General features: G+C 38.1%; 1 protein-coding gene across 1 annotated transcript; it reads right to left on the bottom strand.

Annotated features, from left to right (window-relative positions):
- Positions 1 to 70: 70 nt before the first annotated feature.
- cbx7b (chromobox homolog 7b) lies at positions 71 to 12,543 on the bottom strand. The gene is made up of 6 exons (XM_058794241.1): positions 12,212 to 12,543; positions 11,548 to 11,591; positions 11,297 to 11,362; positions 11,123 to 11,189; positions 10,316 to 10,610; positions 71 to 3,906 (listed from the first exon to the last, which is right to left on the bottom strand). The coding sequence occupies exons 1-6, from the start codon at positions 12,278 to 12,280 to the stop codon at positions 3,707 to 3,709; spliced, it is 741 nt and encodes a 246-aa protein (XP_058650224.1). The 5' UTR covers positions 12,281 to 12,543; the 3' UTR covers positions 71 to 3,706.
- Positions 12,544 to 13,800: the final 1,257 nt, after the last annotated feature.

The following is a 13,800-nucleotide window of genomic DNA, read 5'->3' as shown; positions in this document are numbered from 1 at the left end:
TTTGAGTTGAAGAACTATGGGCAGCTTAGACTTAACCTGAGAGATTTTTATACATAAATGGAGTGCAAGTCAGACAAGCACCAATGCGCCTTTGTATGTGTACTTCATTACAAGGATTTCATTAGTGTGTAATAAACCAACACTGACTGTCATTATCTCCATCCTGTGCACAAATACAGTGGGGAAGAGAGTTTTAAAAAGCAGATGGTGTTTTTGATGATATGACAATAACCTATAAATGAATTGTTTTCCTTGGTTGAAGGGGTGCTGGATGAATACAAAACAGAGGCAATATGGCTTTAGACTTATTTTATAAATGACAAGGAGAACAATATTTGTTTTATATATATATATATATATATATATATATATATATATATATATTATATATAGATGCATATATTTAATTTTATTTTTGAGAATAAAAATCTTGAAGCTAATTCAAGAGTTGATATTGAATTACACTTTTTCAAAGATGTATTGATGCAACATGACACTGCTGTCATAACATATACGTCCCACTTTGGGAATAATGAGAAATATCATGGCATTTTAGGGAAATGTCTTATGAGTGCATATAGAGGTATATAGATTATGATTCACTGTACAAACCATGGCAATTTGCTTTGATCTGTAAATTTCTTTTTCTTTCTTTTTCTTTTTCTAAAACAGACTGGAAAACCAACCATACAGTTTTATGGTTCCTAGTTTTGACCACTGTTCCCTTGCTAACACTTTGGTGCTTGCTGAGAGGAGCAAAAACTGTTGCTCTGATATCAGTAGTTTTACTGTTTGTTTGTTTGTTTGGTTGGTTGTCTGTTCTTTTTTTTTTTTTAAAGTTATTATGGTGGTCAGATTTTTCCCCCAATTATTTAATTGTACATTAAAATATGTTTGTACCATTCAAAATTAATTGGCTTCTGGTGTGGTGTACTTCCTACATTGTATATGTGGAGCTGGAACAATGTCAACCTAAGGTGGTTTGAGACTAAATTAATCCACACAGTGCTATGCAATGCTGATTAAATATAAAAAGTAATGGATAATGATAGAGTTACACCAAGGTTTTATTAATGGCATCATAATACCAAGTTTTCCATTTTAAAGTGCAAATACTCTGAATAGCAAAAGCAACCACAGACATTTGGCACAGACATAGTCTATCAAATATATACAGGTCACATGAAGTCAAATATTAAACAGTTGAGCCCCCAGAGATGGATGTTCCTAGAGGCTAAATATACATTCACCTCAATATAGAATTTTTTTTTGTCTTCAGGTCTCAGTTTTCATCTTGGACTAAAATAACACCGAAAATAAACAGCAGTCAAGTTAAATCTAACGTTGTAGACTACTGTACAAGATGGTTAAAGTCATACTTGGCAGGACAAAAAAAAAATTGCACAAACACTGCAAATAGATGAGATACTAGCAAGCGATAGTGTTGGGAAAAAAAAAAAAAAATGCAACTTTATTCCATACACATAATCACGCTCAAAAGTTAGAACATAATTGTGCAAGGAGTACAGAATTTTTTGTTTCACACTAATATTTTGTTTATGAACTGTCAAGGACTGCACACTAAGTGTTGAACTGCTATATTTCACATATTTTGAGTATCAAGAGGCCACTAATTCTAATTTACTGCGTGAGGTGTGTAATTTAAATTGAAGGTCAAGATTAGAATATGTTCACCAAGTATATCAAGTATATATATACAGTCATGGCCAAAAATATCGGCACCCTTGGTAAATATGATCAACGAAGGCTGTGGAAATTAATCTGCATTGTTAATCCTTTTGATCTTTTATTTAAAAAAATTCACGAAAATCAAACCTTTCATTGGATAAGAATTTTAAATGGGGGTAAATATTATGAAATAAATTTTCTCAATGACACGTTGGACACAATTAACGGCACCCTTTTATTCAATACTTTTTGAAACCTCCATTTGCCAGTTTAACAGCTCTAAATTTTATCCAATAATGCCTGATGAGGAGAAAACCTGACAAGAGATCAGAGACCATTCCTTCATCCAGAATCACTCCAGACCCTTTAGATTCCCAGCTCCATGTTGGTGCTTCTTCTCTTCAGTTCACCCACTCATTTTCTATAGGGTTCAGGTCAGAGGACTGGAATGGCCAGCAGAAGCTTGGTTTTGTGCTCAGTGACCCATTTTTGTGTTGTTTTTGAGGTTTGTGTTTGGATTATTGTACGGTTGGAAGATCCAAACATGGCCCATTATAAGATTTCTGACAGAGTCAGTCACTTATTGATTTTTTTATCTGTTGGTATTTGATAGAATCCATGATGCCATGTTTCTAAACAAGATGTCCAGGACCTCCAGCAGAAATATAGGCCCACAACATCAAAAATACAGCAGTATATTTCATTGTACACATGGGGTACTTTTTATCCCTGTGTTCACCAAACACATCTTGAGTGTTTGCTGCTAAAAAGCTCATTTTTTAGTTTCATCTGACCATAGAAGCCAGTCCCATTTGAAGTTCCAGTCGTGTCTGATAACTGAATATGCTGGAGTTTGTTTTTGGATGAGCTAGGAGAATTCTTCTTGAAACCCTCCCAAACAACATGTGGTGATGTAGGTGCTGTTTGACAATTTTTTTTAAAGGTTTTCTGACCCCGAGACTCAACTATTTTCTGCAATTCTCCAGCTGTGGTCCTTGGAGAGTCTTTAGCCACTCAAACTCTCCTCCTCACTGTGAATTAGGACGATACAGACACACATCCTCTTCCAGGCAGTTTTGTAACATTTTATGTTGATTGGAAATTCTTAATTATTGGTGGCCACTTTCACTGCTCTAGCTCTTTTCTTAAAGCCACTTAACTAAATTGTGAAGCTCAATTATCTTTTGCTGCACATCTGAAATATATTCTTTGTTTTTTCTCATTATGATGGATGATTAAAGGAATATGGGCTTTGTTTTCCCTCCTGTTTATATTTCTGTGAAACAGAAAGCCATGGCTGGATAATTTCATGTTCACAATCACCCTGGAGTCCTCAAAATTGTGAATATGAATGGGAATATACTTCAGAGATATTTTACTCATAAGAATGTCTAGGGGTGCCAATAATTGTGTCCAACGTGTATTTGAGAAAAACATTTATTTCATAATGATATTTCCCCCCATTTAACAATGCAGATTAATTTTCACAGCCTTCTTTGATCATATTTACCAAGGGTGCTGATATTTTTGGCCATGACTGTATATATTTATATATATATACATACATGTAATGTGAATATGTATAGACATATATGTGACAGCTTGGCTTTTAGGAATACTTCATTGTGCTACTCTGAACTAACATTATGTATTTCATGCAAATACATGACCAGACAGAATAAAGTTTATCCCAGTTAGTTAGTAAACTTCACTGCAAAACACAGTCAAAACCAGTATCAGAGAACTGGCTTGATTTTTTTCATGGTCAATACAAGTTCAAAATCTCATCATACTATCAGTTATTGCCATTAAATGGCATGACCTGTTACTGTTACTTGATTGATTGTAATCACTGAAACAACATTTTGGAAGGTTTTAACTCAATTAGAACTAATAGTGCAAATAAATGTAGTCTGAAACACTGGCGGAAGTTGTGCAAGCACATAATCAACAATGCAAAAAAGGATGTACCAATTCTCTTTCCTCCTTGCTTTGACTATCCTCAGTCTCTGTAATGTCAGATCTCCATCTCCCAGCTCCTGAAGAACCCCCTTGCTACCAAGGCCTCTCTAAAAGTCACAGTCAGTGAGTTGATGGTGATATCTGTCACAATGACCTCCTCTGGGCCCATAACTGGACTCCAGTCTTCAGGTAAAGGAGATATAGTCATTGCCTCTGATCCAGTGGTTGGACTCCAGCGACCTCTCCTGACATGCTCTGAGACAGAGTACATTTTGTACATATTTACACCTTCATTGTGTTATAGATATTAAAGAATCTTGACTATAAACAAGTATTGTGTATAAGGTACTGTTTTAGATGCTTTTAGACACTTAAAGTGCCCCTATTATGGGTTATGAAAGGTTCATATTTTGGTTTTGGGAGTCCCCAACAACAGGTTGACATGCATGCAAGGTTAAAAAACACTTTCATTTTCTTATATGCATTTATTTTTACCTTATTTGCTCAACGAATCCCAAACGATTCGCTCCACGTTTTATTTTTCCAAACCCCTCCGTTGCGTGACGCTAATATGCAGTGATTGGTCCGATTGATCTCATTTTCATTTCATCATGCCTGCAATGCCTGATAAAGCAGCTTCCCTTTCGAACGTTCACTTCACATTTTATATGGGGAAAACTCCTGTTTTACTCTGTACTGAAGCCTGATTTGTTCATGTTTGTGTAGCTGCACAAACCAATGGCACTTTAGCCCGCCAGAAAGGGCGGAGCCGACCTGTATATAAGGAGGCTCGCAGCGCCATTCATCAGATCATTCTCCTTCAGCGACGAGTATCATCTCTTTGCTGACTCTGGAAGAAGCAAGAAGCTGAGGAAGAAGCTCCAGCTCTTCTCGCCGTCGTCGAAGACGCTTGAAACAGTGAGGACTCATTGCGGCCATCCGGCGCTTGAAGAGCAAGCAAAGAGCATTTCCTAAAGAGCAAATTTTCAGCGCACATTGTTTCAAATGTTGCGGACCCCTTGCATGAGATGGATGGGCACAGTGAGTGCGTCGCCTGTCTCGGCAGCGACCACGCAGAGGCTGTGCTCACTGATGGCTCATGCTCCCACTGCGAGAGTATGAGCCTTTCCCGTCTCCGCTCGTGGATCACCTTCTTCTATGAAGCCGGTCCCCTTCGTTCAGCCCTCCCATTTCCTTTCTCTACTAAGAGGAAGAAACAGCTGGGCAACGGGTTCGAGCAGTGCCACGTTGGCTCAGCGCCCGCTTCGCCGGTGTGTTTCACACAGGATGACCAACGCCGCACTTTGGCTGCGAGCGGCTTGGTCTCATTCGGCGCATCTGAAGAGGACGTCATCATCGAGGACGTTACCGCTGACGACTCCATGTCCTTAGCAGCGTCTGATGCAGAGGAGTGGGGAAATTCCGGCGATGAGCAAAAAGTCCCTCCCCCCTCTCAAGCTCTGAGGCCGAAGCCGGACGCCGGACTCATCCGCGTCCTGTCTAAGGCAGTGGAGGATCTGGGCCTCGAGTGGTCGGCTCCGGAAGAGCCCGCCCACGGTCTGTTGGATGAGTGGTACCTGCCAGGAAGCCGTCAACAATCCTCTCGCCAACGCCCCACCCCGTTCTTGCCTGCAGTTCACGACGAACTCACCAAGAACGTGACTGTGCCCGCCATCTGTCCTCGGACTGAAGGCTCATGCTGCACATCCTTCTAAGCCCTGCAAGACCCTGGTTCTAGCCAGGTCAGAACGGGAGTTGGCCGCTCACAGAGAGCTGTTACTCAGCCACTTAGAGCACCTCGGGTTGATTATAGACCCGCACAAGAGTCAGCTGTTACCCAGACAGCGTGCCGTCTTTCTGGGAACGATTTTAGACTCCACCCGAATGCAGGCATGGATTACACCAGAATGATCCCTGACTATTCAGCGATTGGCGGCATCTCTCAAACCGGGGACGAGAAGCCCTCTAAAGGTTTTTCAGAGGTTGCTTGGCCTTATGGCGGCCGCCGCCTCTGTGAATCCCCTGTGCCTGCTTCACATGCGGCCCCTTCAGTTTTGCCTCAAATCCCGTGTTCCACCCCACGCCTGGCGCGGTTTCCTGTCAGGGTAGACCACCGGTGTATCAAGGCTGTGGCTCCCTGGACGGCCTCTCGCCTGTTCCAAACAGGAATGAGATAAGGTCTGACCTCCAGAAGGAAGGTAGTCACAACGGACGCATCCAATTCAGGTCAATCCAGCGTTCGGCTCCTGGTCAGTCCCGGAGCAACACCTGCATATCAACTGCCTAGAGATGTTGGAGGTTTTCTTAGCCCTAAAAACCTTCCTTCCAGCCTTGAGGGGGCACCACGTATTGGTCCGGTCAGACAGCATGACGGTGGTGGCTTACATCAATCACCAAGGCGGTCTCAGGTCACACACTCTTTACAGGATGGCTTGTCTCCTCCTTTTTTGGGCACAGAAAGAACTCCTCTCGCTAAGGGCAGTTCATGTGCCGGGCAGATTAAACCTTGGCGCAGACATGCTGTCCAGAGGCAAGGTAGCCCCGGGCAAATGGGCGCTACATCCTCAAACGGTTCAAGAGATCTGGTCAGTCTTCGGGAGGGCAGAGGTCGATACCTTTGCCTCAGAAGACAACTCTCACTGCCCAACATACTTCTCGATACAGCGAGATGCTCTGGCCCACGACTGGCCCAGCGCTCGCCTATACCAGGGTGTCTACAGATATGAACAAGTTAGATTTAAGACTTTTTAAGACCTTTTTAATACCACCATATGTAAAATTTAAGACCAAACCTGTGAAGGAAATACACATTATTTTACATACGTAAATCTAATATTTAATGTGTTTTTAAATTTAAAAAGAAAACAAAATATCATCGCTGTCAAAAATGCTATTTATTATTACGATATACAGAGAACTTTTCATATCTGAAGACAATATCCCATACAAAATATCCCTCAAAAGCTCCACATCAGCAATATTTTTGGTGGTGTAAATGAAGCAATATTTTCATCAGTTTTCTATTCAGCATTTATATATTTACATCTGCATGTTTTTAATATTTACCCCAGATTGTTATTTACCTCCATAAAGTCCAATATTTTTTAACCTTATTAAATGTATGCGTCATCTTTCATGTCAAATTCTTACAACTGATGAGGAAATTTAATATACACAATAGGGCTGTTAGCAATCAAATTAAATCATTTGCACTACAAATTTACAACCGCAATAAATAATGTTATGAGATTAATAGTTTTAAATATTTTTTTTGAATATACAAATAAGAAATGTTGGTGGAAAAATGCATACTTTTAAACTAACTAAACCACCAGTAGGTGGCGGTAATCACTTATTTATTCAACCGATTCATTCAAAACACTGAATCGTTCAGGAACAAAAATGCGAGCGCTTCTTGGAGAATGTGCAATACTTAGATCTTTGTTTGAAACTATTTTCGTTGGTGAAATAGAACAAAACAGTCAATATTCTGTCTAAAATGTAAGTAACTACTTAACTACTTGTTTCTTGAGCCAAAATCAATGTAACATATTTAGCAAAATAGTCCCCTTGTCATGGAACGTTATCATCATCATCATGTTATAAATAAACTAAACATTTTGAATTTTTACCTCAGTATGTTTGTTCTGTGAGTTTCTTTATGTTTGCCGTTATGCTCATTTGATTTGATTTCTCCATACAAGTCTCTCACAGAGACAGGCAGCGTGAGCCTCAACAGCGCAACATTGAAACCAGAAATACACTATCCATTATCAATCGCCATTTACGCTGAATGTAATAAAATGTCACTTAAGTTTTAATCAAGCTATTTGTCCAGTCGGGCAAGTAAAATCCTCGAGCAATTTTTCAGTAAACTTGCATTAACCCATTTAAAGCAGCTAGGAGGCTTGACAGCGAGCTGGTGGTATTCGACCTGCATTCTGCTACCGCAACTCTCTCTGATGACGCAGTAACTACGGGGGGAATCTGATTGTAAACAGTCCCTGGGTCCGTCAGACTGGTGAAACTTTTGCGGTAATGAGACCGAAGATATTTAATTTGGCATCCCCGGCCGGAGCTGTGGAGCCTTCATGTATGTTGCCTCGCTAGGAGCTGACTAAGCAATACCATTTTGGAGGCGAGAGCGCCGTCTACAAGACAGCTTTACAGCCTAAAATGGTCGGTCTTCCTTAACTGGTGTGTTGCACAAAGTTTGGACCCGACATCATGTGATGTGTCCCACGTGCTAACCTTTTTGCAGGAGCTGTTGGATAAGGGGCACGCCCCCTCCACGCTCAAAGTATATGTGGCATCTATCGCAGAGAACCATTCTCTCGAAGCTGGCCACTCAATCAGCAGAAACGACCTGATCGTTAAGTTCTTGAAAGGTGCACGGAGACTGAATCCTCCTCGCCCTCAGACTATGCCATCTTGGGACTTGCCCTAAAAGGGCCCCCCTTTGAGCCGCTCAATTCAGCCGACTTGCGGCCCTTATCGCTTAAAACGGCCCTCCTCCTTGCCTTAGCGTCGGTTAAGCGAGTGGGTGACTTGCAAGTGCTGTCAACCAGCGCTTCGTGTCTTGACTTTGGGCCTAACGACTGTAAGGTCATTCTTAAACCAAGACATGGTTATGTTCCTAAATTGCTCTTCCTAAAGTGCCGGCCACAAAGCAGCGACTCTCTCTCTGGATTGTTGATGCGATAGCCCTGGCTTACGCATCAGAAGGTTTACAATGCCCTATAGGTGTGAGGGCCCATTGCACAAGAGGGATGGCCTCTTCCTGGGCATGGTCCAGAATATCTATTGGTGAGATCTGTGCGGCTGCCGGCTGGTCGTCGCCGTCCACATTTACCAGATTTTATAACATAGACGTCCCTGCTTCACAGGCGCATGTTCTATCTGTTTGAAGTTCCACTTTTCCCCTTGAGTGAAAGTGACTATATTAGGGCTCTCAGCTACTAGCTTGGGGCACAATATCCTCAGATCTTAGGGGCCCATATTAGTGCTCTGAGACTGGGCTTGGAGAGCAGGATGTCCTGTGTCTGCTCATAGCACGGCATGATTGGACACGTTCCCCATACACAACGTGAAGTGAACGGCACCTAGTGGCAAAGAATGAATTTGCAGTTTCATTCAGACCAACGCGAAAAATCAAGTTTTCCCGGGTCTGCGCGCGCAACAAGTGGGCGGCCAATATGCTAATGTTTCATTTTGACGTCAACATGAAACGGCTTGGGATTCGTTTTAAAAACGACTCGTTTCAATGATTCAGAGTCGACTCTTTCTTTTGAGAGACAGTAACTTTATACACGGTGCACTTTCAGATTTAAAACTTTACAGGATGTTTTCATTCACTTAGAGCTGTTACACACTGGATGAAAGGTCATTTTCAAAAATCCATAATAGGGGCACTTTAAGTTTAGTTTTAAAAACACAAATAATTTTATACTACTGTAGTTGTGTCCCAAATTAGTAATTGTACTAAAAAGAGAGAAGAATAATGCAGAAGTATGCAAAATACAATGCAATACACAATATAATAATATATATTTTTTAAAGAAGTCTCTTATGTTCGCCAAGGCTACAGTTACTTGATCAGAAATACAGTAAAAACAGTAATATTGTAAAATGTTATTATGATTTAAAATAATTAAAATAATTGTTACCTATTTTAATCTAAAATGTAATTTACTTCTGTGAGGGCAGAGTAGCCACTACTCCAGTCTTCAGTGCCACATGATCTTTAAGAAATCATTCTACTATGTTGATTTATCTCAGGGAACTCTGATTTAGTGCATAATTATCGTAATCTATCATTAGGACTCAATTATTAACAATAGTTCTTACCATTAACAAACTATGTTTTGCTGCTTAATATTTTTCTGGAAATCGTAAAAAACATTTTTAGGATTTATTGATGGATGATTTTGAACATTTTGTTTATTTGAAATACAAATCTTTTGTAACATTAAAAATGTCTTTACTGTCACTTTTGATCAATTTAATGCATTCTTGCTCAATAAAAGTATTGATGTCTTGTTTTAAAATTCAGTTTGCTATCACAGGAATAAAACACATTTTAAAATTAAAATATATTAAAATATTAACATTACTAAATTAGAATTATTATAGAAATATTAAATATATTAAAATAGAAAACAGTTATTCGCAATGTTACTCTTTTTACTGTATTCATGATCAAATAAAGAGACTTCTTTTAAAAATGTAAAATTTTAATTTATATATATGTATATACATACATACACACATATATATACATTTAGTCATTTAGCAGACGCTTTTATCCAAAGCGACTTACAAATATATTTATGATATATTTATATTTAAATTTCCAGTAGTGTACATATATATATAAAACGTCACTGATTAAATTACTTACAGAATTTAAAACTTGATTTTATTTCATAGGATTTGAACCATAGATTAACATATTGCATATATAATGCTAATAATTTCGCCTACAACAACAACAAAAATCCTGGATCTGTTATATATGTTAAATAGAGCTGTTTACTTTGTGTTGCGATTTAGTGTCAAGAGAGTTTTTTTTCTCAGTAAGGCTGACAAAGAACACTGCAGTCTTGATATCAATTTAGGTCAAAGTGACAACTATGTCTGCCCTCTGACCAACTAACATACTTACTGTTTAAAGTGTTGCTGCCAGTTTTAGTTCCTCCTTGTCTTGTGTCCTCTTCTTCTTCCTCCTCCTCCTCCATAACCCCCTCATCATCATCATCATCATCATCATCTTCTCTTCTATCCCATTCTTCCTCAGAAGTCTCTCTGGATGCTTTCTTCTTTTTCTTGTGGTGGGTTAATTGTCGATATATACAAGCCCCTGTGGACTGGAACCTTGGGTCAAGCGTGAGCGGCAGATGTGCTGAAGACTTCTCTGTATCTTTGTGTGCGCTGCGTAGATCCATTGCGTAAATATTTCTCTTTAAGAGAGCAATATGTGGATAGACAATGGATTATTATTAATAACTAAAACACAAAACAAAAAAAACAAAACAAAAAAATTATATATATATATAATATATATATATTTTTTTTTAATTATTATTTTTTTAGTTAATTTAAATAAAGCTGAAATAAAACAAATATTAGACAGAAAACTTATTTCACTTAGAAGTCAAGGCAAAATTCTAATTTTCATTTAGTTTAACTGGAAATAAAAACTACAACTGTACTAAAATTAAAACTGAAATGAAAATAAATCAGACCTAAATAGTAATATATTAAAAATACAAAAAAATAATAAAAATGGCAAAAGTACCTAAATAGTAATATATTAAAAATACAAAAAAATAATAAAAATGGCAAAAGTACCAAAAAATTCACTAAAATTAAAATGAAAAAATAAAGGTTAATTCAAAATATTAATGAAACCTACAATAGTATATAAATAATACTAAATATATAGTAATTAAGATGCTGTAGTGGTCATTACCTGCATGAAGAGTCTTTTCGGTTTTGGGCCTCTTTTACGCCACCTCACTGACCTTTCTCTCTGTTCTCTGTTTGCAATTAGAAATAATGAGAAAATGCAGTGTGGATGATTTCATGTACTAGTGACTGAAAGTGAAAGAATGAAAAAGGAAGTTTCATTTTTACAACTGCTCACTTTTCCTCATACGCTAAAACCAGTCGAGGGTCTAGAATGTGCTCCTCTGGCTCCCATGTGCTGTACCTTTAAAGTAATTAAAACATATACATATTTATTGGCATGACATGCAAACAAATAAACAAAACATGTAGCCTAGAGTAATAATTGCAAAACTACCAGGAAATAAAAGGATTAAGAAATTTTGAAAGTACACTTATTCTCCAATTTTCATTAATAATAATAATAATAATAATAATAATAATACTTACTTGGGAGGCCACCCCTTCCACTTCAATAAATATTCGACATGACCCTTAAACATTAGAACAAAAAGAAAAATATTTATATAAACCAATACTGCATTTATATATTTTTTCGATTACACATTTCTTCTGATTGTTTTGTTTTTGTGCGATGACGTAATGATACGGTTTCGTAATAAAGAATTAAGGAGGGACGACCTCCAAACTAACAGCTCCTCCTTTTTATTTCAATCCTGACATTTCATACAAGACCAAAAGTAACGGTCATTTAACGAGCGTTATTTTAAGCTAACCGCATGTTTTAATTTGACTTAAAAGTAACTGAGAGCCACGTCCGCTCGCACCAATAACCTTAAATGCCGTTTTAAGATAAAAAATAAACCTCAGCTGCTGTATCTTAATGGCCAAACTTTACGTTAGTTATTAGATCCCACCGGAAAATAAAACTGCGTAGTCTCCATGACTACGAACAGGATCGCCACCCTCTTCCAAAAGCGTGCTGCGCGACATGCGTCATCATCGAAGTTATTAGACTACAAACACACTTCCACGCTGTTGTTGTGAGGGGGACTTGTGTGTCCTCGCCCCTCTAAACATGTTGTATGTGTGCAGCGGGATGGCACAGATTGAACTGTCAGTAAACACGCAGCTACACGCGCATGTCACTTACCTTTCTAACTCTTTTCTTTATGATTGATTCCACCGCGAACACTTGCTCACCGATTGCCGACAGTTCCATCAGTTAAGTTGTTCCCCTAAAAATAATGAAGTAGCTGTCAATTTATCTTAGTGCTTTTCCTTCTGGTCGTTAAAGTAACTATGAATTGCAAATCCCATGCACTGTTACAATGGCTGCACGCGTTCCCGCTCTTCCGCTGCCTTGTTTACAATTCAGTATTTTATGCTTTGCACTGCTCCATTTCCTTGTACTAGATGAGTACAGTGACTTTTTAAATCTGCGACACATCTGCAGCGTGAAGCGCGCCCCCGTGCGCCACACAGAGGATTGACTTGCGCCACTGTTGGTCGGATCATCAACTAGCAGCTACCACGTTAGTTTTCTTTCAATGTGGTTTATGTTGCTTACCTTCCAAGTTTGATTTTTTTGCAATCCAAAATATTAAATAAAAGAACAAATAAATCAGTTTGCTTACTTGCAGCATTACAATAGTAGCCTATCTATGGGCAATAGATCTCAAATCTCTCACACAAAGATGCACACTAATTGTAAGTATTTTATGACCGCAACGGCTGCATTTTTTCAATCAAAAAATAGACTAAAAACAGTATAGTGTGGAATATGAACACAGTCTAGGTTAACCTTTCTATTTCAGTATTTTTAAAATGTAATTTATTTCTGAGATGACAAAGCTGAATTTTCATCAGCCATTACTTGAGTCTTTAGTGTCACATGATCCTTTAGAAATCAGTCTAATATGCTAAATTGGTGCTCAAGAAACATTTCTTAATATAATCAATGTTGAAAACGGTTGTGATATTGCTTGATATTTTTGTGGAAAATTTAATGAATAGAAAGTTATTATAGATTACAAAAATACTATTTAAAAAAAAGAAAAAAAAGAAAAAAGGTAAGAGCGTACACAAGGGATTGCTACATTTAGAAAAAAACTGTAAAAAGTTGTAAAAAAATAAGAAATAAATAATACAATTAAACAAAGAAAATTATTATTTTTTCACAGTATACACACAAATGTATATATTTGCCCTTTTAGGATAGGGTTCCTTCGCACACACGATCACATTTGGTGGTCCGTAGCAGCTAGAATAATGAAAACCCCTGGTGTGAATTACATAAACAAGATAGAAAAGCAGCACTACGCTGTATACATACAAAGACATTTTTAATGATGTCACAGCACATTTTACATCATACATAAAGTGCCATCATAAGCATTTTATTTGAATGGAAAACAATGGCATGAGCACATGTTGTCCCCGTCCCCCTGAAAAATGGGTTGTGGAGATTTAGATTGTCATGGCAAAGGAATCTATTCATCTCTACAGTATTACAAAGCACCCTGTGTATGGACATGTGGAATGTTCCTTTTAAGTTGTAGTATCTGATTCGAGCGTCTATAATCTTTTTGAAGTGTTTTCCATAATATGTTGAAGATCGTGTTTAACAAGTGAAATTTAATCAAGTTGGATCTGAAGATAACCTGAGATGCATTATTAGACTTCCCTTTGTGTAAATCTGCTCCCCTCTGTAAACAGTTTAAGGCCATGTTAATCCAATAT

The sequence above is a fragment of the Onychostoma macrolepis genome, chromosome 12, assembly GCF_012432095.1.
Source record: "Onychostoma macrolepis isolate SWU-2019 chromosome 12, ASM1243209v1, whole genome shotgun sequence".
Classification (NCBI taxonomy): domain Eukaryota; kingdom Metazoa; phylum Chordata; class Actinopteri; order Cypriniformes; family Cyprinidae; genus Onychostoma; species Onychostoma macrolepis.
Note: the sequence above shows the minus strand (reverse complement) of the source record. Positions and strands in the feature narration are given on the sequence as shown.